The sequence below is a fragment of the Ciconia boyciana genome, chromosome 24, assembly GCF_034638445.1.
Source record: "Ciconia boyciana chromosome 24, ASM3463844v1, whole genome shotgun sequence".
Lineage (NCBI taxonomy): Eukaryota > Metazoa > Chordata > Aves > Ciconiiformes > Ciconiidae > Ciconia > Ciconia boyciana.
In genome coordinates, this window is record NC_132957.1 from 3,367,164 (window position 1) to 3,388,839 (window position 21,676).

General features: G+C 48.9%; 1 protein-coding gene and 1 long non-coding RNA gene across 5 annotated transcripts in view; one reads left to right on the plus strand and one right to left on the minus strand.

Moving 5' to 3' along the window:
* Nucleotides 1-1,380: 1,380 nt before the first annotated feature.
* On the plus strand, nt 1,381-18,853 carry LOC140643422 (uncharacterized). Of its 2 annotated transcripts, XR_012039572.1 has the most exons (9): nt 1,381-1,688; nt 1,891-2,150; nt 8,044-8,121; nt 8,388-8,536; nt 9,759-9,931; nt 11,656-11,771; nt 12,005-13,609; nt 14,666-14,732; nt 17,710-18,853. It is a non-coding gene; the product is annotated as an uncharacterized lncRNA (long non-coding RNA). The 2 variants fall into 2 exon arrangements; XR_012039573.1 differs by lacking the exon at nt 14,666-14,732.
* Nucleotides 10,532-21,676, minus strand: part of PTPRS (protein tyrosine phosphatase receptor type S) — a 164,840-nt gene continuing 153,695 nt past the window's right edge. For all 3 annotated transcript variants that reach the window (XM_072845126.1, XM_072845127.1, XM_072845125.1), the window contains 10 exons: nt 20,762-20,937; nt 20,060-20,179; nt 19,778-19,932; nt 17,470-17,755; nt 16,793-16,971; nt 15,706-15,832; nt 15,501-15,626; nt 14,285-14,439; nt 13,444-13,579; nt 10,532-12,908 (listed from right to left, as the gene is read on the minus strand). In XM_072845126.1, coding sequence (XP_072701227.1) covers nt 12,840-12,908; nt 13,444-13,579; nt 14,285-14,439; nt 15,501-15,626; nt 15,706-15,832; nt 16,793-16,971; nt 17,470-17,755; nt 19,778-19,932; nt 20,060-20,179; nt 20,762-20,937 — 1,529 coding nt within the window. In that variant the 3' untranslated portion in view covers nt 10,532-12,839. The remainder of the gene's footprint in view (nt 12,909-13,443; nt 13,580-14,284; nt 14,440-15,500; nt 15,627-15,705; nt 15,833-16,792; nt 16,972-17,469; nt 17,756-19,777; nt 19,933-20,059; nt 20,180-20,761; nt 20,938-21,676) is intronic.

Here is a 21,676-nt window from a genome sequence, read left to right on the forward strand (position 1 = left end):
ATTAGTGCCCATTTTGGACCGCACCCTCCCTCATTTTGGGTAAAAAAGAGATTAGAAGTCATCTGGGCTCTGTGATAATTAAAAAGAAGATGCTCAAACATAATTCTTAATTAAACAGTAATGAGATAAGAACTTGTGTAGTCTGCTTTTAGTCTGTTGGAAAGATGCAGAGGTTCCCATTGTAATTATGTGATTTATGATCTTCCACACAAAGATGTAATTAGGTTTTTTTCCCCCCCTTTTTAAAATTTAAACATTATTTAGATAAAAAATTGCGCAGCAATTTGAATCCGCTTTTCCTGGGGGAATAGTAATTTGTTTTGATTTATCGTTAGGTTTCAACCTAAAAAATTCCTCCATAGCTAAGAGGCGATCTTAACATCCTAAAATACAAGAGCATATGTGTCCTAAAATACAAGACCCCCCCGCATGTCCGAGAGCCCTAAGGAGGGGGAGGCAGGTTGTCGGATGCGATGGGATGGCAGTGGGAGATGGAGAGGGAGGCACCTGAGGCCCAGACGTCGTGAAAGCATTTCTGCCTGCTTACAAAGGTGAAATTTGTGTTTCCAGATGACACCCGTGGAACGCTTCCCCCTCTGATGCCGATCTGCCGTACTAATTGGATCCGTACATCGTTTGTTTCTGCCTCTCTCACCTTCTGTGAAGAGACGGAGCGAGCCCTCCGCGAGCTTTTACAAATCATCGCTGGAGCGTTTGAACACATCGACCTCAGTGGAGTTACATCAATGTTAAAACCGTGCCCATAGCTGCACGTTAAATGGCATTCTGCTCTGCAGGAAAGCATGCCAAAGGTGAGCGAGTTGTTTATGATTTCTTTGTTTAAATTCCTGTTGAGTCTGCTCTTAAGGCTCTGCTCTCTCGGACGAGCGTTGCCCCGTAGCTCATCTTTTTATCCCAAATTCACCGAACCCCATTTCACTGCGGTATAGGCCGTGCAGACCAACCAAGGTGGAAAAACCACGTCACTGGCACAGGACGAAAGGGCACGGTAGTTTAAGATCAGATTGGTGCCTGAAGGGAGAATCTGTGTGGAAAACAGTGGGAAGAGCTTGAGGTCTCACCTGTGGAATAAATGTCCAGGTCAGAGGAACGTGATTTCTAGACCTTGCTGCTTCACCAGGGTAATGCTAAATTGGCCTTAGTAAAAATAAAATAAAATAACTAAGACCAAATCTCCAGACACTGTGCTTTGCATGGCTTTTGCAGAGATTTAGTGTGAAAGGACAAGGATCGGGGCAGAGGTGTTCACCATGGAAACGTAGAGAGTGGGATTTGGTCAAAGGCCTGTTGCTGGTAGAAGACTATTTTAAAGAAGGAATTTCTCCTATGTTGCATCATCCGATGAGTCACGAGGTCCCGCGTCCCGCTCTCCTGGGCAGCCGCGCAGCTGGTTTGTATCGTGCCCTTTCCAGCTTGACCTGGCTGACCAGACCGTGCTGACACGAAGATCCCCCTTCCTCCTCCCGGCACCTTACTGACTGCCGTGCCACGGCCGTGGGGTTTCTGCAGTCACTTCTGGCACTTCCTTAGCTTGGCTACGAATATTGTTTGCAGTAATCGCCTGGCCGCCTTTGAGTCCTGTTCTTCAGGAGGAACAGGGACAGAAGAGACATCCCTCCTTTCCTCCTAAAGAGCAGAGCATCTCCGCCTGCCCGACAAACGGTTTTGTAAGTGTTGGTAAAGTATCTGGGAGTCTGAGCAGCATCTTCTGAATATAACAGCCTCCAAAGCTGAGAACGTGAGGGTCGACAACCAGTTTTCTTTTGATTTTGGAAGTGCAGTTTTCTGGGAATCGTATTCCTAAACGTTTTTAAGATCTTTTCTTTTGTGTGACAGCTGTAGCAGATTTTCTCTTTGCTTCTCTTTCAGGTAAAGAAGCAGAGGAGAACGTTAATTCTTTTGCTTATGGCCAGGAAGGGGCTGTTAATGCCGCCCAGCTGCTTCGTTGCCCAAATCACACACCTGATGCCACTTTGCAGGACTCGGTCACTAATCATTTCTAGTCCTGCTTTGCTCCAGCCCGCTGCTTCACCCTGCGGCAGGTCCACGGGCAGGGGCACGCGCCTGGCTCGGCGTCACCGAGAGGCTTCGCCTTCCCCGGGGATGGAGGTTGGCCGGTACGGGTGAAGGTCAGTCGCGTTTGTGTTGCAAGATGTGGTGGATCTGCAGCTATCGGTTTCTTAGCAATAGTCCTCCCCGCTTGTTCTGCTTCGCTGGTAGTCCCTTGTCCCTCCTCCCTCTTCTCCCAAGACACTTTTGCCTTCCCGCTGTTTGTCCCACTGGCACGGGAGGGCGGGGGGTCGAAATGCCTGTGTCTCGCCCCCCAAATCCATGTTGTTTGCTGGTATGAAGCGCCTGGCACCAGCAGCTTCAGGAGGCTGCGAGGGGGTTTTGGTGGTGGTGTGGAAAAGCTCACTAGATCCAGCTCTGTCCGGAGGTGGTGGTGACCACGCGGCATCCAGGGAGCCCCCCCAGCACCCCCGCGTCAAACTCCGGTCGAACGGAGCTGCCGGGAGAAGGGGAAGCACGGCACCGCTCGCCCTGCCTGCTTCTTGGGGCTCGCCGAAAGCTGGCATCGCTTCTCTGAAGGTAGCTCTTCAGCATCCCCTCCCCAACCCTAAAAATATCCCGTGGGTAATATCCACAGGGCCCACGGTGGGTTTTTTTTTAATCATTTGAATTTTTTTGTCACTTGCATTGTATTTATGGCTGTGTGATTCAGCGAGGTGCTGTACGCCTTGACTGTCATCTCCAGGCCAGTCTGTAGGACGGATCTGCACCTCACCCCCAAGGCAAATGCTCCGCAAGCTTCATTTCATTGTAGTGTTTTGGAGGAAGTGAAGATGGATGCATATTATACTGAAATTTCACCATCTCTTCCTCCCCCACATTTTAGGAGAGTATGTCTAAATCTCTGCTGTGTCCTCTTCTGTCTGTTAAATGTAGCAGCATGGAAAATGTCATTGCAGTTGTATCTATTTTAAAATGATTGTATGGATTAAGAAACCAAGCAGGTGGTCTCTGCTGCTGTTTAACTTGGTGTCACTACGTCCTTTTGGAAGACTCATGGCTGCAGGTCACTGGCAAGCCCTCGTTTGTATTTCTGCTTCCCAGGTGCCAGTGCTGTCCCGTTTGGAATAACAGCTTGGTGGGGTTTGGAACATAGTGGAGATGCCTTCAGAAAATCTGGTCTTGCTGAGAGGTCTTGGTAGGATTGTGGCACGATGAGTTGTGTTAGAAAGCCATGGTCAAGTTTTATTAAGAAAAGTCCCTTTGGTGTCTGGCAGGAATGAGTTAGGTTGCTGTAAGGGACTGAATTAAAAATAGGAACCACAAATGCACATTTCCACTGGATCGCTTTGTCCGTCCCTGGTTATCGTCTGGGTTTGGCCAAGGAAAGTGAAGGAAGTTGCTCTGGTCTAGTCCTGGTCTTGCCATGAGGGTGAATCCAGACCAGGAGCTGAATCCAAACCAGGAGCTCGTTAGCAAAACCAGACCCAAAGCATTTGAGATGGGTTAAATCCACTGCACAGTAAAGGGCTCACAACTCCCCTTCACCCAGCCCCGTCTTTAAAAGCAGGACGTCCACTTATTTTAATGGTGAATCCTGGAAACGCAGGAACTCAAGTGGAGCCTGGGGGCTCTGCGGTCCCCAGGCCGTGGAACTGGGAGCCGTCAGCATTCGCCCCCTCGCAGCTGCCTCCTCCGGGCATCTCCACAGAGCACAGGAAGGCACCAGAACCACCCCACCTTCCTTCTCCTGAGGCTTAGCACATGGACAGACACCTCCTGATCCTTAACCAGGGCCTTGATTGCCCTAAAAAAACCCAAAACATATATATTGAATGAGTCTGGCTCGTTCTTTGTTCCCAGAAATATCAGTGTGCCCTGGGGCCGTTGGTTATCCTGCTGGGCAGTGCTTGGCTCTCCCAGCCAGAAGGAGATGGGAACAGGGTCCAGTGGAAGTGGAACCTGAATTAGTAATGTTTAGCAATTTCCCGAACAACACCTTAACATGCAGCTCAGGCAGAATGTTATGTATTTAAAGAAAAGAGATTTTTTTTTTTTAATCATTTGGACACTTTTTTTTTTTTTAAGAGGGGTTTATCATCCTCAGTAAGCCTGGGATAAAACCCTTGTGTAACCTATTAATCTAGGATCGCCATCTGCATGTATGTGTGTGCTGGTACGTATGCACCGCCGTATACATACACAGCTGGATGGAGCCCCAAACTCTCTTAATCAGGAATCTCTCTTTAATGGCTGGAAGGGAATTGTGCGTGTCGGTCTTTTGAGAGATAAAGGTGCGATGAGATAGCAACAGCGGTGTTTGATCTCTGTACAAATTGCAAAGGGATCTAGAGTTATCGCTCTAGCGTATAGATAGATGGATAGATAAGTAGACAGCAGAAAACTAGGCAGATTAAAGATGGACTGGGATGAATACGTTACATGGCTGGAGAGAGCGCACTGTTAATGAATAGAAATGCAGCGCTGCTGTTCAGGCTTCAGCCATCTTCCTAGGCTGGAAACAATCTAGTAATCTGGTTTTATTGTGAATAGTTAATGCAAGCGCAAGAGGCAGACACAGCTCTATGCATGGGTGAAGTTTAAAGCAATCGCCGCCTTGTTTTAACTACTTGTGGCTGCGTGGTCATGCCCTGGTTAGTCACCAGGCCAGTGTTTTCTTCCGCATCTTCATACTTCTGTATTCTTTATCTGCTGTATCCTAAACGTGACATTAAAGTATATGCCCCCCCTTCCACACCAGAGGTGTTTTAAACAACGGTAAGAGCAGAGGGGCTGTGCCTTACCCCTCCTCCGGGCCTTCCTCACACGCTGATCAGGATGTGAAGCTGTCTGCTTTCCGAGACTGTTTAATACCTCCTGTATCATCTCTAACGAGAAATTACAGGTCAAGCAAAAGCAACGTTTGGGATTCAAACTTAGATTTGTCTTTTGGATCTCCGCTGCTGGCAGAGCTAAGTCCCAGTCCTGCTGTTAGCTGAGAGGTCAGTGTGTGCAGAGTGAGCCAAATGTTAGCGTCTCTGCTTCCCTGGTGTAGATGGATTTGGTGATTGGGTCGTGGGGACGGGGAGCGGATCCATCCCCACTGAACCCAGCCTGATTCAGCCAGCACCACCGACGCCTGTCTGCCCACGAGGGGAACGTCCAGGGCATCCCGCTTCTGCGCGCCTGGGGTGGCGAGCCAGGGTCTGAGCACCGTCCTTGTAGTTCGTGGAGTCAAAGATGTTGGGGCCGTGCTTTTGGCATGCCAGCGTAAGTAGAGTTTCACTAGTGACAGGGCTCCTCTCCAGGCTGATGGGGTGTTTGGCTTTGTAGGAAGAGCAACAGTTGCCACATGGAGCTGGGACGGCTCCGGTTGTGCCGAGAGTTGGTGTTGGACGAGCTGAGGGTGGTGCCGAGAGCGGGAGGGATGTGAGCAGTTGGTGGCAAGAAAGCGGGAGCCAGGGGTGGGCTTTTCCTTCAGAGCCTGCGGAAGGGACGGCAGCTCAGATGCGAGGAGGGAAAGCTGTGACGGTTCTTGGGCCGCAGCTTCCATCCTGCTCCCATATGGGATTTGCTCCTGAAAGAGGAGAGCGGGTTTCCGTGCAGCCGTGGGTGCAGAGAAGGGGCAGTGGCGTGTCCTGTTGTGACACTGCAATAAAAGTGATTGAACTTGTTCTGGTTTCCTCCTTAGGAAATCTGGGAGCAGTCTCCTCGTATCCCTTTCCCAATGGATGAACTTGTTGAGATAGTAAGACAATTTTCTCGGCGCCTGCGAGGGTATTTACTTTTTCCATTTCAGTTCTACATCTGTTCAGTTACTGACTTGGAATTTGCAACCATCTTATTTAGGAGAAGGAATTGATTTCTCATTCTGTTACTGCTTCTCTTGGTATAATTAAAGCATATTGCAACATGAAGAATTTCTCCTGGCCTGGGAACTGGTTTGCCACTTGGGTAATTCTGTAAACCAAGAAAGGCTTTTCCTTTTCCTCTGGAATGTAAATTACAGTTACATCTACTTTAAAGTCTTTGTTCTGCTGCAGGGGACTGAAGGGGCTCTTGGTTTAGGTTTGTGCAGAGGCGTAGGGGCTTTTGCAAATCAATCCCTCAGTGATTTGGCATCCAGGCCGTTGCAAATTAAGTCTGATGCATGAGCTGGTTTTGCCCAGCGTGGTGTAAATGAGAACCGGGACAAGCCTGCTCGCTCCAGGCCCCCGAGAAGGGCTCTCTTCTGCCGAGCGCCGTCTCTGCTGCTCTGAGCTGACCCGTCGGCCCATCGCTGCGGGGAGCCGCAGCTTCGTGCGGCAGCACCGGGCTGCCCGTGGGGGTCTGGGTGCCCCCTCTGCCCTCCCGGCCCCGGCAGGACGTCCCACGGCAGGCGGAGGGACAGACGCGCGGCGTCTCCGCTGCCTGGGGCTGGGGATGAGGTGGTCAGGCTGCACTGGGCAGGGAGGGGCTGCCATGTGCCAGGACGTGCTCTGGGGTCTGGGGGTGGCCCTGGCAAGGGGGGCTCAGGGCTTGGTGGCCTTCCAGCAGCTGCACTCGAGCAGAGAAAGAGTAATTCCGAATTGACCTTTGGATGTAGCATAAACAGAGAGTTATGTTAAAGGGAGAGGAGGGAGGGAGGGCTTAGAGACATTTTATTAAACTGCGAGAAGAATCGATTCAGGATTTGCATATAAACGATGTCAGAAATGCCTGGAGATCCACGTGCTGCTGGAGAGGGCTGTGCACCGGCTGCCAGGTTACGGCGAGGGGCCGGGGGGTGAGCACTAAGGGTGCTCGCCCTGGGGGTCCCTGGTGATGGGACCAGCATTGGCCAGGGCCGGGGCCAGCTCTGAACGCTGCCGGGGCTGCTCCCGGCTGAGCCTGCTGCTGTGGGACACTGCTCCTCGGAGCAAACGCGGAAATACGCCCTGGACACTCTCTCCATAGGGAAACCCTGCGCTGTAGCCTGTTCCGGAGGGATGGATCAGGCTCTGTTCTCGATGTCTCTCTCACCTTTACTAAAAGAGGGCTCTGCAGCTGAGATTCCCTTGTAAAACCACTGTCTGTGCTTTAACCCTGATCCTCTGTAAGGAATCGTATCAGTGTAATCTAGAGCCCTGGTGACGGTCCTTTTCTGTAAAAATATTACCTGCAATGATTTACTCCTTCCACCATGTGCTAGCACCGCTAATAAACTTGCTGTCAAAGCTGTCTGTCAGAGCTCGTATTACAGAAAAAGAAGAGTGAGACAGATTAAAAAAAGACCCTTGGATAAGTAAGAAACAAGAGCCCTGCTGAAAATGGGCATTAATGGACCATCACTTAGTGTTTAATTAAAATAAAAGGAAAGCCAGCTGTGTGCCAGGTTTCAGGCTGGTGCTGCCTGGCAGAGCAAGCCCTGAAAGACTGAGCTTGTAGCAAGAACTCCAATTTCATTTGCTCTTTGCAGCGAGGACCGGTGCCGCGGTGCAGCCGGCGTGTACCACGCACATCCTGGAGCCCAGACTCATTTATGCTTTATCACACCACCAGCGCATCGGTCTATCGCATTCAGAAACCGCAAGTTAGAATGTAATTTCAGCACCTTTGGAGCACCGGTAAAAGGCTGCATCAATGGGACTGTTACGTGCAGATTTTTCAATGTGTTCGTGGTGCCTCGGCTGAGGATGTCCTGGTCTAAAGCAGAGACGGAGAGCATAAAACCTGCTGGTTATCTTCGGTGATAAAACGAATCTGTGAAAAGCTTTGCAGTACGAATTGTACTGAGCCAAGTCAAAGTAGCAAGTGTTCCAGCTAGGAGGTTTTTGTGGAGCTGAGATCAGGTCTCTGCAGGTCCTCTGTTATCCCTCTTTGTCCTTAGGAGCTTGTACGTGGTATCTGCTCTTTGCTTACGGTCCTTCTGGCTTTTTTGCTGTGAGCGGGTATCTTTAGGTGTCTAAAAGCGCAAGGACCAGCGCAGTTTGGCGCTGATGGTCTGAGTCAGCCCCTGCCTGGCCCTGAGCGATGTGCCCTTGTTTTCCCCAGACCCCCGAGCACTCTGGTTACCTGCGGTACATCCAGACCAGATGTCCCCGCCTGTTCTGGTTGCAGGGAACCACAGAGGTAAGTATTGGTGATGGGTGTCTCGGCCCCCTTCCTTGTCAGTGGGATTGTCACTGGACGGCCAAACCAGGACACCTCAGGTGGGTTTTTCTGTGCCAGAACTGTTCTCTGGAGCATCCCGGTGTGTCCGTCGGCTAAGGACGGAGGGCTCTGCTGCCTCTTTCCTCCCACGTGCTCTTCCTGACCTTGCCGTGTGAGGAGCAGGAGGGAGCTGAGTTTGTTACCGCTGCTAGACTCTGCTTAAATGTCTTCTTACGTGTTTTAAGTTTTGCAGGGAGCGACGCAATGGAAATCAGAAGGCAAAGATGACAACGGGACTTTCCTAGCAATGACGCTTGTGTTTCTTGACCTTTGAAGAGGAGCTGTTGCAGGACCATCACCACTGCTGTAGTGTCCAGGTGGACTCGGCGTCACTGTAAGTCTTTGCAGCTTTTGTAAGCCTTACTCTTGTGCCGAGAAGGTATCATTTTGTATTTGCTTCTCTAACTGCCTTCCTACTGTATTGGTTGGGGTTTTTTTTGGAAAGATTTACTTAGTCCCCAGCTGTTGTTCCAATTCTCGTTGTCATTCACCTTCCTGTACTCCATGTGGTATTTATTTCTGTTCTGTTTGGGGTTTGCATCTCAACAAGGGGGATGGTCACGCCAGCTCAAAAAAGGATAGAACAAAAATAAGAGACTGGAGAGCAGCGATGAGTGATTAGTGTCACGGAGAGACAAGAGTAGTATTGCTGAGAGTGCAGGAGACCAGGTAGGCATAGGATGGAGGGAGGGAGGCTGATGAACAGAGCTTAGAAGAAAAATCAGTTTTTCCTTTCTATTCTTCAACGATAAAATAAAGGGATCGTCAAAATCAACACATTGATTGATGCAAGGTTGCCGACAGCTGTCTGTCCCGTGTTGTACTGCTGATGGGTAGAGCTCAGTGCTACAAATTATCTTTATGAATCCAGGAGATTATGAAGAGTCAAAAATCATTACTATTCATATAACTGCCTGCAGGTACTCATGTACCTGAGACATAATTATAAAGCAGGAGATTATTTTTTCTTCTTTCTCCTTTTTTCCTGTGCCATCAGGTTGTTGCTGTTTCATGTTTGTTTGGCTCCCCACCTGCTCCATCTATCACGTGGAGTTACAACACCTTGAAGGTGATGTAATTCCCTGGGTTCACAGCTCACCTGAGGTTTGGTCGTGGTTCTGTGCTAACTTGCTAATTTTTCTTTTTTTTTTTTTCTTCCCCCTTTAAGCTTGAGCCAAAATGCTGGTGGTGGTGTCGTTCTAGAAAGGAGAGATGGTTTGTGCTGGCACAGCCCATCTGTAAAGGGGAGGGAAAAAATACCCGATACAGAATATTCCCATCATCCTCCTGCTGCGGCTGCCAAAAGCCTCCCAAAAGTCCTGGCCAGCCTTTCCCTACTTAGCTCCCGTCTGTCGTAACGTGGGTGAAGTGGGAAGCTCAGTCGGGACTGAGCCTACCTGTGAGTGGCCTCCACTGTTATCGCAGACCTACTAAAGACTGCGGTTTAGCTTATCAGGCTCTGGCTCAGCTGGACAAAGATTTTTAAGCGCCTCATGTTGGCACTGAGAAGGCAGCTAAGTTTCTGCTTTCAGCATTGCCACCCCATCGCGTTGTAGGTTATGGCAGTGTGAGGCACGGGCTGTTCCGGCAGCGGAGGAGCTGGGAGCTGCGTTCTCTTCCTGCGCCATTCCCCTCAATGCAGACAGGGGAACCTGACAAGGGAGATCGCCAACGGCCGTGGCCACGAGCTTCAAGTGGGACCTTTGGCTTTCGCTGCCTTCTCCTTTGAGTAAGTGTGTTTCTTCACTGAGAGGTGTTTTTTTTTTTTTTTTTTTACTGCTTGCCTGCAGGCTTGGAGCTGTCCTCCGTAGCCAGGATGGCACCTGGCCTAGCTCAGGGGAGTTGGCAACCACTTCCCACCCGGGCTCCAGACTGAGCAGGCAAGGGGACGGGATCTGCTCCTTTTGAGCGCTGTCCCACGTAGGGGAAACACAGCCCAGTCAGCAGAAATGGAGATCACCAAAGGTTTTGAACCTCAAGGCAGGCCTAACCCATGCACCCGTGGCTTCTCGGTTGAGCCGCGGTCCTGGGTATGCTCATGCCCAAGTCCCCACGGCTGTACCTAAACTAGCAGCAAGCTTATGCCTGTGTCACTGCAGCTATTTGGCCAAAAGCTCTCCAACTGAGCTTGTTTCTTTGCAACCACATGTTTGGCTTGTTAAGGTGGCCTATTTTTAGAAGGAGCATAAGCACAGCAGAGGGAGAGCAACCTGCTACCTGGCCGTGAGCGCCAGCGAAAAGGGTTTTGCAGTCGCTGCGTTACACAGAGCAACTGCTTCGTGCACTGCCCGCTCCTACCAACAAACAGGTTTGCAGTCAGGCCTTTCAGACAATCTTCCTTTAATACAAAGTCAATATATCTACATACACAGTGGTATGAAAACCACTTACTGTTTCAGTTTGAAATAACAGTGTGAAAGCAACAGCACTTTGCTCTCATACAAAGAAAAAAACCTCCCCCCTCCCCCCAACTCGTCCAGTAAGATTTTGCTGCAACATACTTAGAAATTTGGGCAACTTTCACACAAGTAAGAAGTAAAATCTTGAAGAAGCCTTTCATTCGTTTCTTTTTTTTTTTTTCTTTTTCAGTTAAAGACAGGAAATAGATTGTTGTGGGGTTTTCTGGGTAGCACTTGATGGCCATGATTACCCCTTCTAGAAAAATAAAAAAAGGGAAAGTCACAGGCAAGCAGTGTTCAGGGCAGTGCGTCTTTTCCAAGACATGCTGTCCTCTGTGCACTTCTGTGGGAAAACTCCTTGTCACGTACACTTGCAAGAGCATTAGACCTACAACCCAGCGCACGGACAGACTTGGGCCGCTACCTACAATAGACCTTTGATGTTAAAAAAAAAACCACCCCCTTGTGTGCGCTCTGATGTGTGCCGTGGCTCCGAAATCGCTCTCTTTCCGTCTTCAGTCATGGTAAGACACTGGTATTGGTTAATCTCCCAGTTCACCCCTGGCCGTTAAGACCGGGCAACACGGCCACGGCTGAAGGGGAGCGGGTTGGCGCTGCCACCAGGTCTAGGCCTGCCTGCTCATCTCACACCCTTCCAGAGACACATGATATGTCTGCGATTTAAAACAAAAGAACCCCCCAAAAATCCAGAAAGGACATTTTGTTCTTACATGAGCAAGTTAAACCTTTTTAAATGGTAGAAAAGCAATATGTAGAAGTAGCAATTTGCACTGCATTTTTATATATCACAGCCATTACACGTAACATTTCTACAGTGAAAAAATAGACTGTCTTTGAACATAATATGAACAAATAAGCAAATTTTTTCTTTTAAATTCATTGACTGATATTCTTTGTCTTTTTTTTTTAAAAAAAAGGAAAAAATACACTATTTAAAAAAAAGGTAATGTCACTTGTTACAGTTACATCGATACTTTAAAGAAAGCCACTCACAGTATATGCCATTGAATGCATCTTACTTGATCTTTCCCAGTTATTTATACAGCTAGGGCATGTTCGTAGCTGTGCCAGTGGGCTCGGTGTGACGTGGTACCGGGACAGTCCTGAGAGTATCTCTGCATCGCTCCCGGAGAGCCGCTGTGTTCGGAGGTGAGGGGTTGGCAGCAAGAAGCGGTTGGCTACCGGGTATAAATTTCTTAAGGGTGCTTCTCGGGCTCCTTTCAGAGAGATGCTCCTGGCCTTCTGCGGCAGGAACTGGCGGGGGGCGGCACAGCTTCTTGCAGCAGAAGTGGGGTTGTGTGAATGTGCAAAGAGAATGGGAAAGGGGCTGCCTTTCTCTACGGGGTGTCCCACCGCTGCTCAAATTAATGCCTTTGTGTTAGCTGGATGTACTGAAAAGGGGGAACAGAACCAGCCGTCAGCGAACCCAGCCCAGGGGAGCTGCCACCTCCACCTGTCCCACCGGTGCGCAAGGGGAGGGGGCCACACCACATAGCCAGGTCTGGGTTTTATATTTCTCTTTCTCTATACTTTTAAATATCCTAAAAAATAAATTTTGGAATTAGAAGAAATGAGGAATGTTCCAAGTATTCAAAATGTGAGCTACAAAACCTCTCGCGTGGCAGGGGCATTCAGTGAATGCTGTTTGCAAGGTGCCTGTAAGCCCAGAATCATCCCAATGTTGATACTGAGGTTATTAAGACTCCAGCTAGAAGAACTCCTGACCCTAAGTTTGCCTAAGTGTTGAGATTTAGTTCCTTTTCTTATCTTTTACAGAACACCTTCAATTCTGCAAGTGACTTCCTTTAAAGACTGCCAACTATATTAGTAAATAAACTGAACTCTAATGATGTAACCAAAGTCGGTTTCCTTCCCTTCTCCAGCAGTAACGTTTCGCAAGGTGTGTTTTAGCTTTTGGATCTGTTTCATGATGTCCATACGTCCTCCACAGCGAACACCACTTGAGGTAACAAGAGCAGTTCACCACTTAAAGCAGTCCTTCAGCAATCTCCTGAGCTGCCTCTTCACGGTCCAGGTTACAACATGGAGTTCCTGAAGGGGTGTTCCTTTCAATCCTTCCCCCTGCTCCCCAATGCATTGTCCAGATGAAAAGGTACTTCTTCTGATTCAGTTTTGTAAGTTCAAGCGCTCCTCCTGGGTCAAAAGAGGCCTTCCAGGACTTAAGTGGTTGGTAGAGTCTGCACAACAGATGGCTTTTTATGTTGCATAGTGATCAAAACTTCCCAGATACTCCAGAGCTGCCTGATAACAGAACTGGTATTCATCCTGCAAACAGTAAAGAGAACCAGCTTCAGAGGTTTGAAACAGCTCTTCAGGATCCCTGCCCTGCTTTCCAGCTAGCACGTGCTTGGGCAGGAACCACGCACAGACTCTTTTTATTCTCAGAGCTGTGAACTACTGGGAAAGGAAATCCCTTTATTGTTTGTGCAGATGCACATAGGTACCAATCATCCCACCACCAACCTTTCTGGCTCTGCAGCCAGCGTGGGCTGTGTCTAGAGGCAGGTGAGTCCCCCCCTTAGCGCAGAGGCAGGGATGAGGTAAGAATTGGGGCTGGCTACTGGGATGAAATCTTTAAGAGACTTTATAACAATGGGAATTTTTTTTTTTATTAGTTAAGTAAAATCAGCGGTGCAGCCTGGGCTTGCTTACTCTTCAGGTAAGGTTTTGCTAGGGGTTAGAAAGGCAAAAAGCCCGCTCCACTCAGCCAGGGCAGCCGAGGGATTGGTCTGTGGCCGTGGTGCTTTGCTACTGAGTCCTCTGAACTGTGCCAGAGGATGGGTTCCCCACTCCTCCTTACCTCTGTTTGCACCATAGCAGGTCGTTGTGTTCGCAGCATCTTTACTGTCTGGAAAATATCTACAACACCCTCATAACGCATTCTTTCCAGGACGATACTCAATGTGATAAACACTCCAGTCCTGCCCACGCCAGCACTGCAGGAATGGGAGAAGAAAAAGGAAACGGTATGTTCCAATGCTTTCCCAAATGCTGAGGCTGTGGTATGGTTGAGCCAACAGCCGTGTCTCAGGAACATGAACACGTTAGAACAGGAGAGCCTCAGTCAGTCCTCGGGGAGGGAGGAAACAGTAAAACTGACGGAGTGTGTGACCCGAGCAAGTGTTTGAGAGACTGACATAAAAAAATCAAAAACTTTGGGTAGTGGTAAACAGCATTCAGCATGAAAATTATTACTAATACATAACATTAGGCTTTTAAAATTAAATAATTTGAACAATGCATTATCCTCTGCTGCCCAGGGGTAGGGAGGTACAATTCTTGCTGTCAGCAAACACAAGCCAGCAGTGCTAGAGGTGCAGAACTGGTATAAAAACACTTCTAATTCTGCAGGTCAAATATTGATTAACACTCTGGTTCCTGTTTCCTTCAGAGTATCAGCATTTCATAGCTCTCCCCTAGATATAAAGGGTCGAAGGCTTTGTGGGCAGTGCCCAGCTCTGAAGGGAGGTGAGTTTGGCTGGCAGAAGCAACAGTGTTTGGCACCCCCCCCTCCAGACAGCCCCAAGAAATCTGCCTGCAAAGATGGGGTAGGAAAGGAGGGAGAGATCTGCAGGATTTTAATTCCTTCTGCTCTTCTGCATCCTCAGATGAATTAGATGTTTCCATTCGCACATGCCTACCTGCAGTGGACAGAGATGGGGCCATCCTGGCCAAACTGTTCCTTGGTCTTATGTACCTGTCCAATGAAATCGATAAAACCTTCTCCTGATTTTGGCACGCCTTGTTCTGGCCAGTCGGTGAACTGGAACTGACGAACAGTTCGTGACTGACCATCCTGGGGGAGAAAACAGTAATATTTAAAACATCCTGTATTTGTCGTACTAAATACAAAAGGCAACCCCCCCTATTTTGATGCTAGTTCATTAAGGGGCACAAGAAGTTGAGCCAACTTTGTGTTATAATCCAGTGAACATGTATATTATATATCATGATGCAGCTGCTCATGCTGCAGTTGACATTTCTGGAGTCGGCTTGTCAGTACAGATCTATACTCCTGGCAGGTGTGCCGAAAGCTCTGACCACTGCAAAGGCTGCACAGATGGAGTCTTCAGCAAAGGAACATTCAAGGTGAGGTTATGGCCTCTCTATCAATCTCGAGGAAGAGTTGCCGTAGTGTCAGAATTACAGCTGACAGGAAGATAAATCTTGTTCTACCAGGACTGATGAGGCATCCTCCTTCTCAACCTTGCAAATAGAATTATCAGGTTCTACAATACTGGCAACCTCAAAAGCAGAGGACTCTACTTTGAGCGAGGGTTACATTTGCTAAACAAATTTCAGAAGGTACTGAAATGTTCCTTCGAAGGAGAAATCTGACATTGAATCTAAGATTACTTGAGCGAATGTGCGCCTTTGAATATGAGTAAGGGTGGTTCCTCTTAAAGCCAGGGGAGAAACGTACGTTTTCTGTAGGGTGCAGAGTATCCTTTGCAAGTCTGGTTTTTTATTAGCTATTTGGGGAGATACTAGTTTCTGCTTTCATCTCAAATAAGCTCCAAGTAAAACCAAAAGCTTGGTACATCTCTAAAAGTGACTCACTACTGTGATTAGCAGAGGTTAGAAAACTACCTTCAGTTTCTAAGAAGATATATTCAAGTACAATCTGTGTTTGCACATTCTGTTCCTAATCACAACTAAGCTCTCCTCCACTGATGATAATCCCAGACTTCCACAGAGAAAGCGTTTACATCTCAGTCTTTCTTACGGGAGCCAAAATACGCCAAACGCCCTTTTTTTTATGTAAGCCACCTTCCCTATTGCATGGGTTTGAACCCCTCCAGCCCAGCCCCAGCTATATCACTCGCAAGCACAGACTGCACGTTGTGCAGCACTTACCCTGGCATCAGTGACCTTGAATTCTCGCAGGATGTACTGAGGCATGTTGTATTCAGCCATGGGATCTACTACAAAGTACTGGTACCGGGCAGAGCGCTCCGCTGGCCAGTACTGGTGGCACTTTTCCTGCCAAGCGGAAAGAAAGGTCTCAGTTAGCCCTTGTGCTGCAGACTTCCCCCCATGCTTGTCCTTAGCGCTCACTTACCCGACCCATCTCGCGAAGCTTAGTCAACATCACGACAATGGTGGAGTTGTTCTCCCATAGCATCCGCCAGAAATCTTCAGTGGTCTCTGCCAGCGGCCCTTGAGTAGCAATGTACGCCTTCTGTTGTCTGAAACAGAGCACAAACCCAAGGGGTGGGTCAAGGGGGTGTGGAGAATTGCTTGGGCAGAAGCTTTGGGAAATGCATACAAAGGCTGACGAGGAGGAGAACAAATGGAAATGCTGGGGAAGAACTAGAACAGTGCAAGGTCCAAGGGGACGGGAGGGGACTTTGGTGCCAATGGCCACAAAAAAAAAAAAAAAAAAAAAAAAAAAGCCAACGGTGAAGCTTTCTCTAAACACTGTTTCCAAGGGGTAAATCCAGATTACTCTAGCATGATGCCCTATATGGAAGAGGGTGTAACAATGCTGCATGCCAGATTCTTGGAACCAGAATCCATGTTTTCTGGGCCTGAATAGCACCAAGAATTCAACTGCCAGGTATGGAGACGCCCTAACCCCGGTGCCACAGCCAGGGCCAGGACTCCTGCATGCACGCGGAGGTGAGGAAGTGTGCACGTGGGGTTGCTTTGTTCCCTCCGTCAGGGCTCAGCTTTAGCTGGCCAGGCTCTGAGCACACCAGTGGAGGGCTGCAGCCCCTAGGGCTGGAGCACGTGGCATGTATTGCCTGTGGGAAGCTGTCAGAATCGCAACGTCCCCAAATCATAGAAGTAATAAAAAGGCTAATCTGTTTTTAGAAACCTCCCAATGGAAAAATCCACCCCCTCACTGACACTCTATGTTTAGGACCTACAGCTGGAGAAGGGTTTGGTTTGCTTTAGGGGATAAGTAATTTTAAGACCACAGAGAATAAAGCTTATCAGAAGTCTGTATTTGCATCTACGTGTGGGCTGCTGGCCATCAGGAAGGAGGAATTTCCCTCTACCACTGCACGCGGTATAGCTAGGTGAGGGGACAGAACAACAGACTACCCGCGTTAACACCTTGTCCATCCCATAGTACTTCTGGATCCTTGGACTCGTACACAGAAATCTCCCTGGCCGCGGCGGGGCAGCAAGGAGCTCTTTACCTGTAGCCATCAATAAAGCTGGCATTGATGTAGTCTGACCCTTCCACTCCTCTGATGGGCTGAAGGCAGACCCGGGTGGTCTCGTATGGCATGATGTTGACAAGGCGATTCTTGAATTTGTTGCATGGGAGGTTGGCGCTGATGAACCTGGAGGTGTGGGCTTTGGAGTTGGCAAGTCGCTGAAAGCAAAAGCAGAGTCACAACCATTTGTTCAGCTTTTCTTTTGTTTGAGCCCTATGCCAGCCCACTTAACTTGCCCTCCATGCTCTACCACATTTTTCTGCCTTGTGTGCCCTTCTTTTTTTGGGGGTGGGGTGGGGTGGAGGGGTGAGGACAGAGTCTGAGACCTTTCCCCCAGCAAAACTTTCAAAGAAGGGGAAAAAAAAAAAAAAAAAAAAAAAAAAAGCTTAAAACCCCTATCTAAAGGGTGAGCAAATTCAATCTGGATTTGAAATGACCAGACAAGCCTCCTGCAGCAGCAGGTAGGTCTCCCCAGGGAACTGCAGTAGCATAAGTCGGAAAAGTAATTACTTCTCTAACATGGAACCAAAAAGTTCCCATCAGCCTTATAAAGGCTCCCTGTCTGCTGTGCATGAGTGCCAGCAGAACAAAGCTCCCGTGAGGAATACAGAGCCTTCCCCAGTGACTACTGTCCCCATTCAAGCATCTACCATTACCTTGAACTCCAGCTCCATGCCTGTCACGTGCTCTCCGACTTCAATCTGTGCCAGTTTCTGGATGTAGGTGTAGAGATTCCTAGCTGGGACCTCTGTGTTGCCGCAAGCAACAGCCTCAAGCAAGGCATCGTGTATAAAGCTGTACTGGTCTTCTGTCTGTACCATGTAGTTGCGCTGTGACCTCATGAGGGTGACGTGCCCATAAATGTCCACTGTCTTCTCATGTTTTATCCTCTCTAGCATGGCATCGATCACAATGAAGCAGCCGGTCCGTCCAACGCCCGCACTGGAAAGAAAAGGGAAAAAATGAAGCGATGGACTATTCTGCCACTGAAGAAATCCATTCCAAAAGGCCACCGGCGAGTGAGGACGTTTCCACTGCCACAAACAGCAGTAAACACAGGGCAGAAACAGATGCACAAGGCAGAGAGTGAACAACAAATGCACCCAGTGACTGGGAAGGAACCAAGGCCTTGTGAACACAGCTACTGAGGGACTGAGGCAAAGGAAACCTTGGCGAACGCGCCAAACGTGCCGGTCCAGCCGTTTCATGAATTTTGTTGTATTAAAGGAACTTGCCTAATGGAACTGGCGCCGGTGAGTGCTACTGCCCGCTCACCTCAGTGTGTTGCTCTTGATTGCGTTGGAGGGTTCGGGACGGTTCTACAGCGTGCAGATGAGGACAGTGGTGACACCAAAGTCACTGCTGCTCCGAGTAACTGGTGCTCTAGTCCGTGAGCCCAGTGCTGCTCTGGGGCCAGTAAAGGCCGCACTGGAACCTAAAAAGCTGTTTATCTGTGCCCAGCCTGAGCCAGTGCTGCCACAACGGCAGGGAGAGGCTCCTGGATCAGAGCCAGCGGATGGAAAGGTCCCCTCATCTTCTGCGCCCGTCTGTACGCAGAAGTACTCAGGCTCAGACTCAAAGAGCTTGCGACACGCAGAGGTTTGTTTCGAGTCTCAGCTCAGTTTAGCAAAAACTTTCACAACCAAGTTTGGTCTTATGTCACCCGAGGACAGGACAGAAGATGAAAAGTTGCCTCTGGTGATGTGCCTATTGCCCCTCCATACTGATCTGCCCCGTTCCTCCTGCCTCTTCACCTGTGACATCCCCAGGACGAGAGGTCTCCTGGCAGACACACAATTATGACAATTCTAAGTAGGGAGCTCTAGGCCTGAACAAAAGGCTGGCACGATCTAAGGGCTTAAAAAGCATGTTTAATCACTCAGATCTTTCAGCAGCTGAGAAACTACTGATGTTGTAATGACTAACATGCGTCACCTCTTTTCCTAAATGTTTTTGTGCATCGAGGTAACATCAAACTTGCGTGTAATGGCATTTGTGAATCAGCAGGGCTCTGTGGGTCTACGCATTTGCTGCTGCTAATAAAGGGTTTCCTTTTACTATTCCAGTGCAGTCCCTTTTTTCATAAAGTCCCCTTGATCTCTGTTAATTAGACTGCCTAACACCTGAACCAAGCAGGTGACCGGAGCTTTGGCACGAATTTAGCAGCTGATCTGGGAGCCAGTTCCTGCACGTTGTGAGCTGACAGCTCTCTTTATTCATTTTCTGAGAGGTGCATGATAATTGCCATCTGCAAGGTTAGTGATAAGTTGCCCACTTACAAAGACTGTTTAAATGGCATCCTCTAGGAGAGGCAGGATTAGCTTCCCCCAGCAGCCTGTAAAATTCAGATGTCTTTCCTCAGTGCTGAGGGACCTGCAGGCTCCTCCACCCCCTCCTGAGGAACACAGGGATTTATCTAAGTTGAGACTGCAAGCATTCCTTGTTGGGTTGTAAATTGAATTAGGGAACAGTACCTGCCCATAGGGGCCTTCAGTTTGTCATTATCAGAATGGCTGCAGCACTCAAAAAACCCCCTCTTTCAACCACCGTCAGCTCTCCCTTTGACAGCTGAGGCAACTCTGCCTCCCAAACACCCGATGCAGCAACACCAAGCAGCTTCCTAGGTCGCATTCGATCTTCCTCCTTTCCTGCTGTGACAAGAAACAACGCCTACACACAGAACCAGACACCAGTACAGCACAGGGTGCTTCCCGTTGCTAACAAGGTCTGAGTGATTCGGTACAAACTAAACCACTCATCATCTCAGAAAATTCTGCGCTCAATGAAAACCCCAAGTATCCTCCTCAGATGCTGGCTGGGAATCCACTTTACAGGACAGCTCTCGCTTGCCGGGTACTCGCTAGGAGAGTGTGCACGTCTCCTAGGTGCAAATCAACATCCTTCTGAACTTCTGCCTCCCTTGCAGATGGCCCCATGCAAGAGTTAGGTGAAGGAAATCAGTACCTGCAGTGCACCACAATGGGACCAGCATCAGGGGGGTTGCAGGTTTTCACCCGTCTCAGAAAAGCCAGGAATGGGGTGGGGTACTCAGGCACACCATGGTCAGGCCACGCTGTGAACTGGAACTGGCGGACCTCCCGCTTCTCACTGGAGCCGTTCTGCAAAGACAAAAGAGCACCAAGAGTAACGTGAGGTACCAGCACGCTGCCATACTCTGCCTGTGCTGTGGACAGAGAGTGTGCCGTGCCCATCACGAGGGAAAAACAAGAGTGGGAGAAAGCTTACCTTATGAAGGGAGAACGTTCGAACGCAGAATGTGGCCAATTCAATGGTATCGAGTAATGTCACTTGAATCATTCCATAGGTGTCTGTACCTCGGCCTGGCCAGTACTGGTCACACTTTATCTGGAAGACAGGAGACATTGCTCAGTGCTGGAACAAACTCTGCGCTGCAGGGGAAGCTCATTCCAGAACTGCCCTGATGTTGTTATGGGTGAAGCTGGTCAGGTCACAAAGGGGAGGGAAGGTGCAAGAAATGTCTTTCCAGAGCACCATCATAGGGACAGACCCGGCATGAAAAGCTCCTACTGACTAAGCACAGGCTTTGATGCACCACATCAATCATGTAGACAATAGACTGGAATGATCCTGAAGATTAGAGTGAATGTACCGGGCCTTGTTAAACAAGAGAACTGAATGTGAAACTTGCCACATGATTAACTCCGAGACAGACCTACAAAGCATGCAATGGGATTGAGTGTCCTCTTCTCTTGGAGTTGCAAAGGAGGCTGCAGCTTTCCAGGGTGAATGGTTTGGTTTTTTTTAAAAGCAATGAATCACTGAACTTTCAGGGTGCTGGCAAAGCAGGCAGAAATCCCCCACTGACATAAATGTGGGCTGCAGATCAAAGGGATTTGCTGTTCCCCAACCCTACCCTCCAATCCCCCAGGATTATGACTAACTAGTCATCCCTCTCATGCATCTTACCCGTGATTTCTCCTCCAGCTTAGTCATCATAACAATAGTAGCTGAACGCTGCTCCCACACCATCCTCCAAAAGTCTCCAAAGGTCTCTGGCAGAGGCCCCTGCGTGGCAATGTAGGCATTCTGCTTCCGGTAGCCATCAATGTAGTTGGCGTTGATGTAATCACTGCCCACAATTCCTGTATTAAATCAGCAAAAGCAAGTTAGTGGATGGTGCAGGACTTCATATAGTTGGAAGCATGAGGAGATCTTTGCAGGAATGTTGTGAAGAGATAACTCCCCTGCAAAAACACCAGAGCCTGCATGGCTTGGTGGGTTAGAATCACAGCTGGGAGTAACAGGCTCTTTGCAAGTTCTTCTCAGCTAACGTTCCTGCCCCGAAGGTCTGCACTGCAGGGAGCCAAATAACTTCTTGCAAAAGACATTAAAGAGACCGAATATCAAGCCTTGAAACCATGGTCTTCTTACTGGCGTTGCCAATAGCAGCAAAAGTCCTGGCCTAGGGCTCTTGCTTCACTCGTCTCAAATAGGACAAAACCAAGTCCTTGTCCCAGAACACCCGGAGCCTGGGCAGCAAATGCACCTGGATGAGGCACAGTCTAATCCCAGGCAGTGAGCTACAGCTGGACAAAGTACAGAATAAACCCAGGCTTGATTCAGCCAGTAAAGGCTTTGAAATTAGAGGCTTTCACTTGCTTTAAATTGTCCGCTGTCATTTTTAGGAGTGGGGTTTTTTTTCTACTTGCATGAGTTACAGCTGCTTGCCTGTGTCCTTGCTGGAGGGGCTTGATATGAGTGGCAGGAGGTACTGCCAGAGCGAAGAGGGTGATTGGGACATGACAGGAGAAAACTGCTCTGAAGTTACAATGGACACTGGCAAGCACTGATGATGTTCAGGTTCAGCTTTAGAGAGCCTCT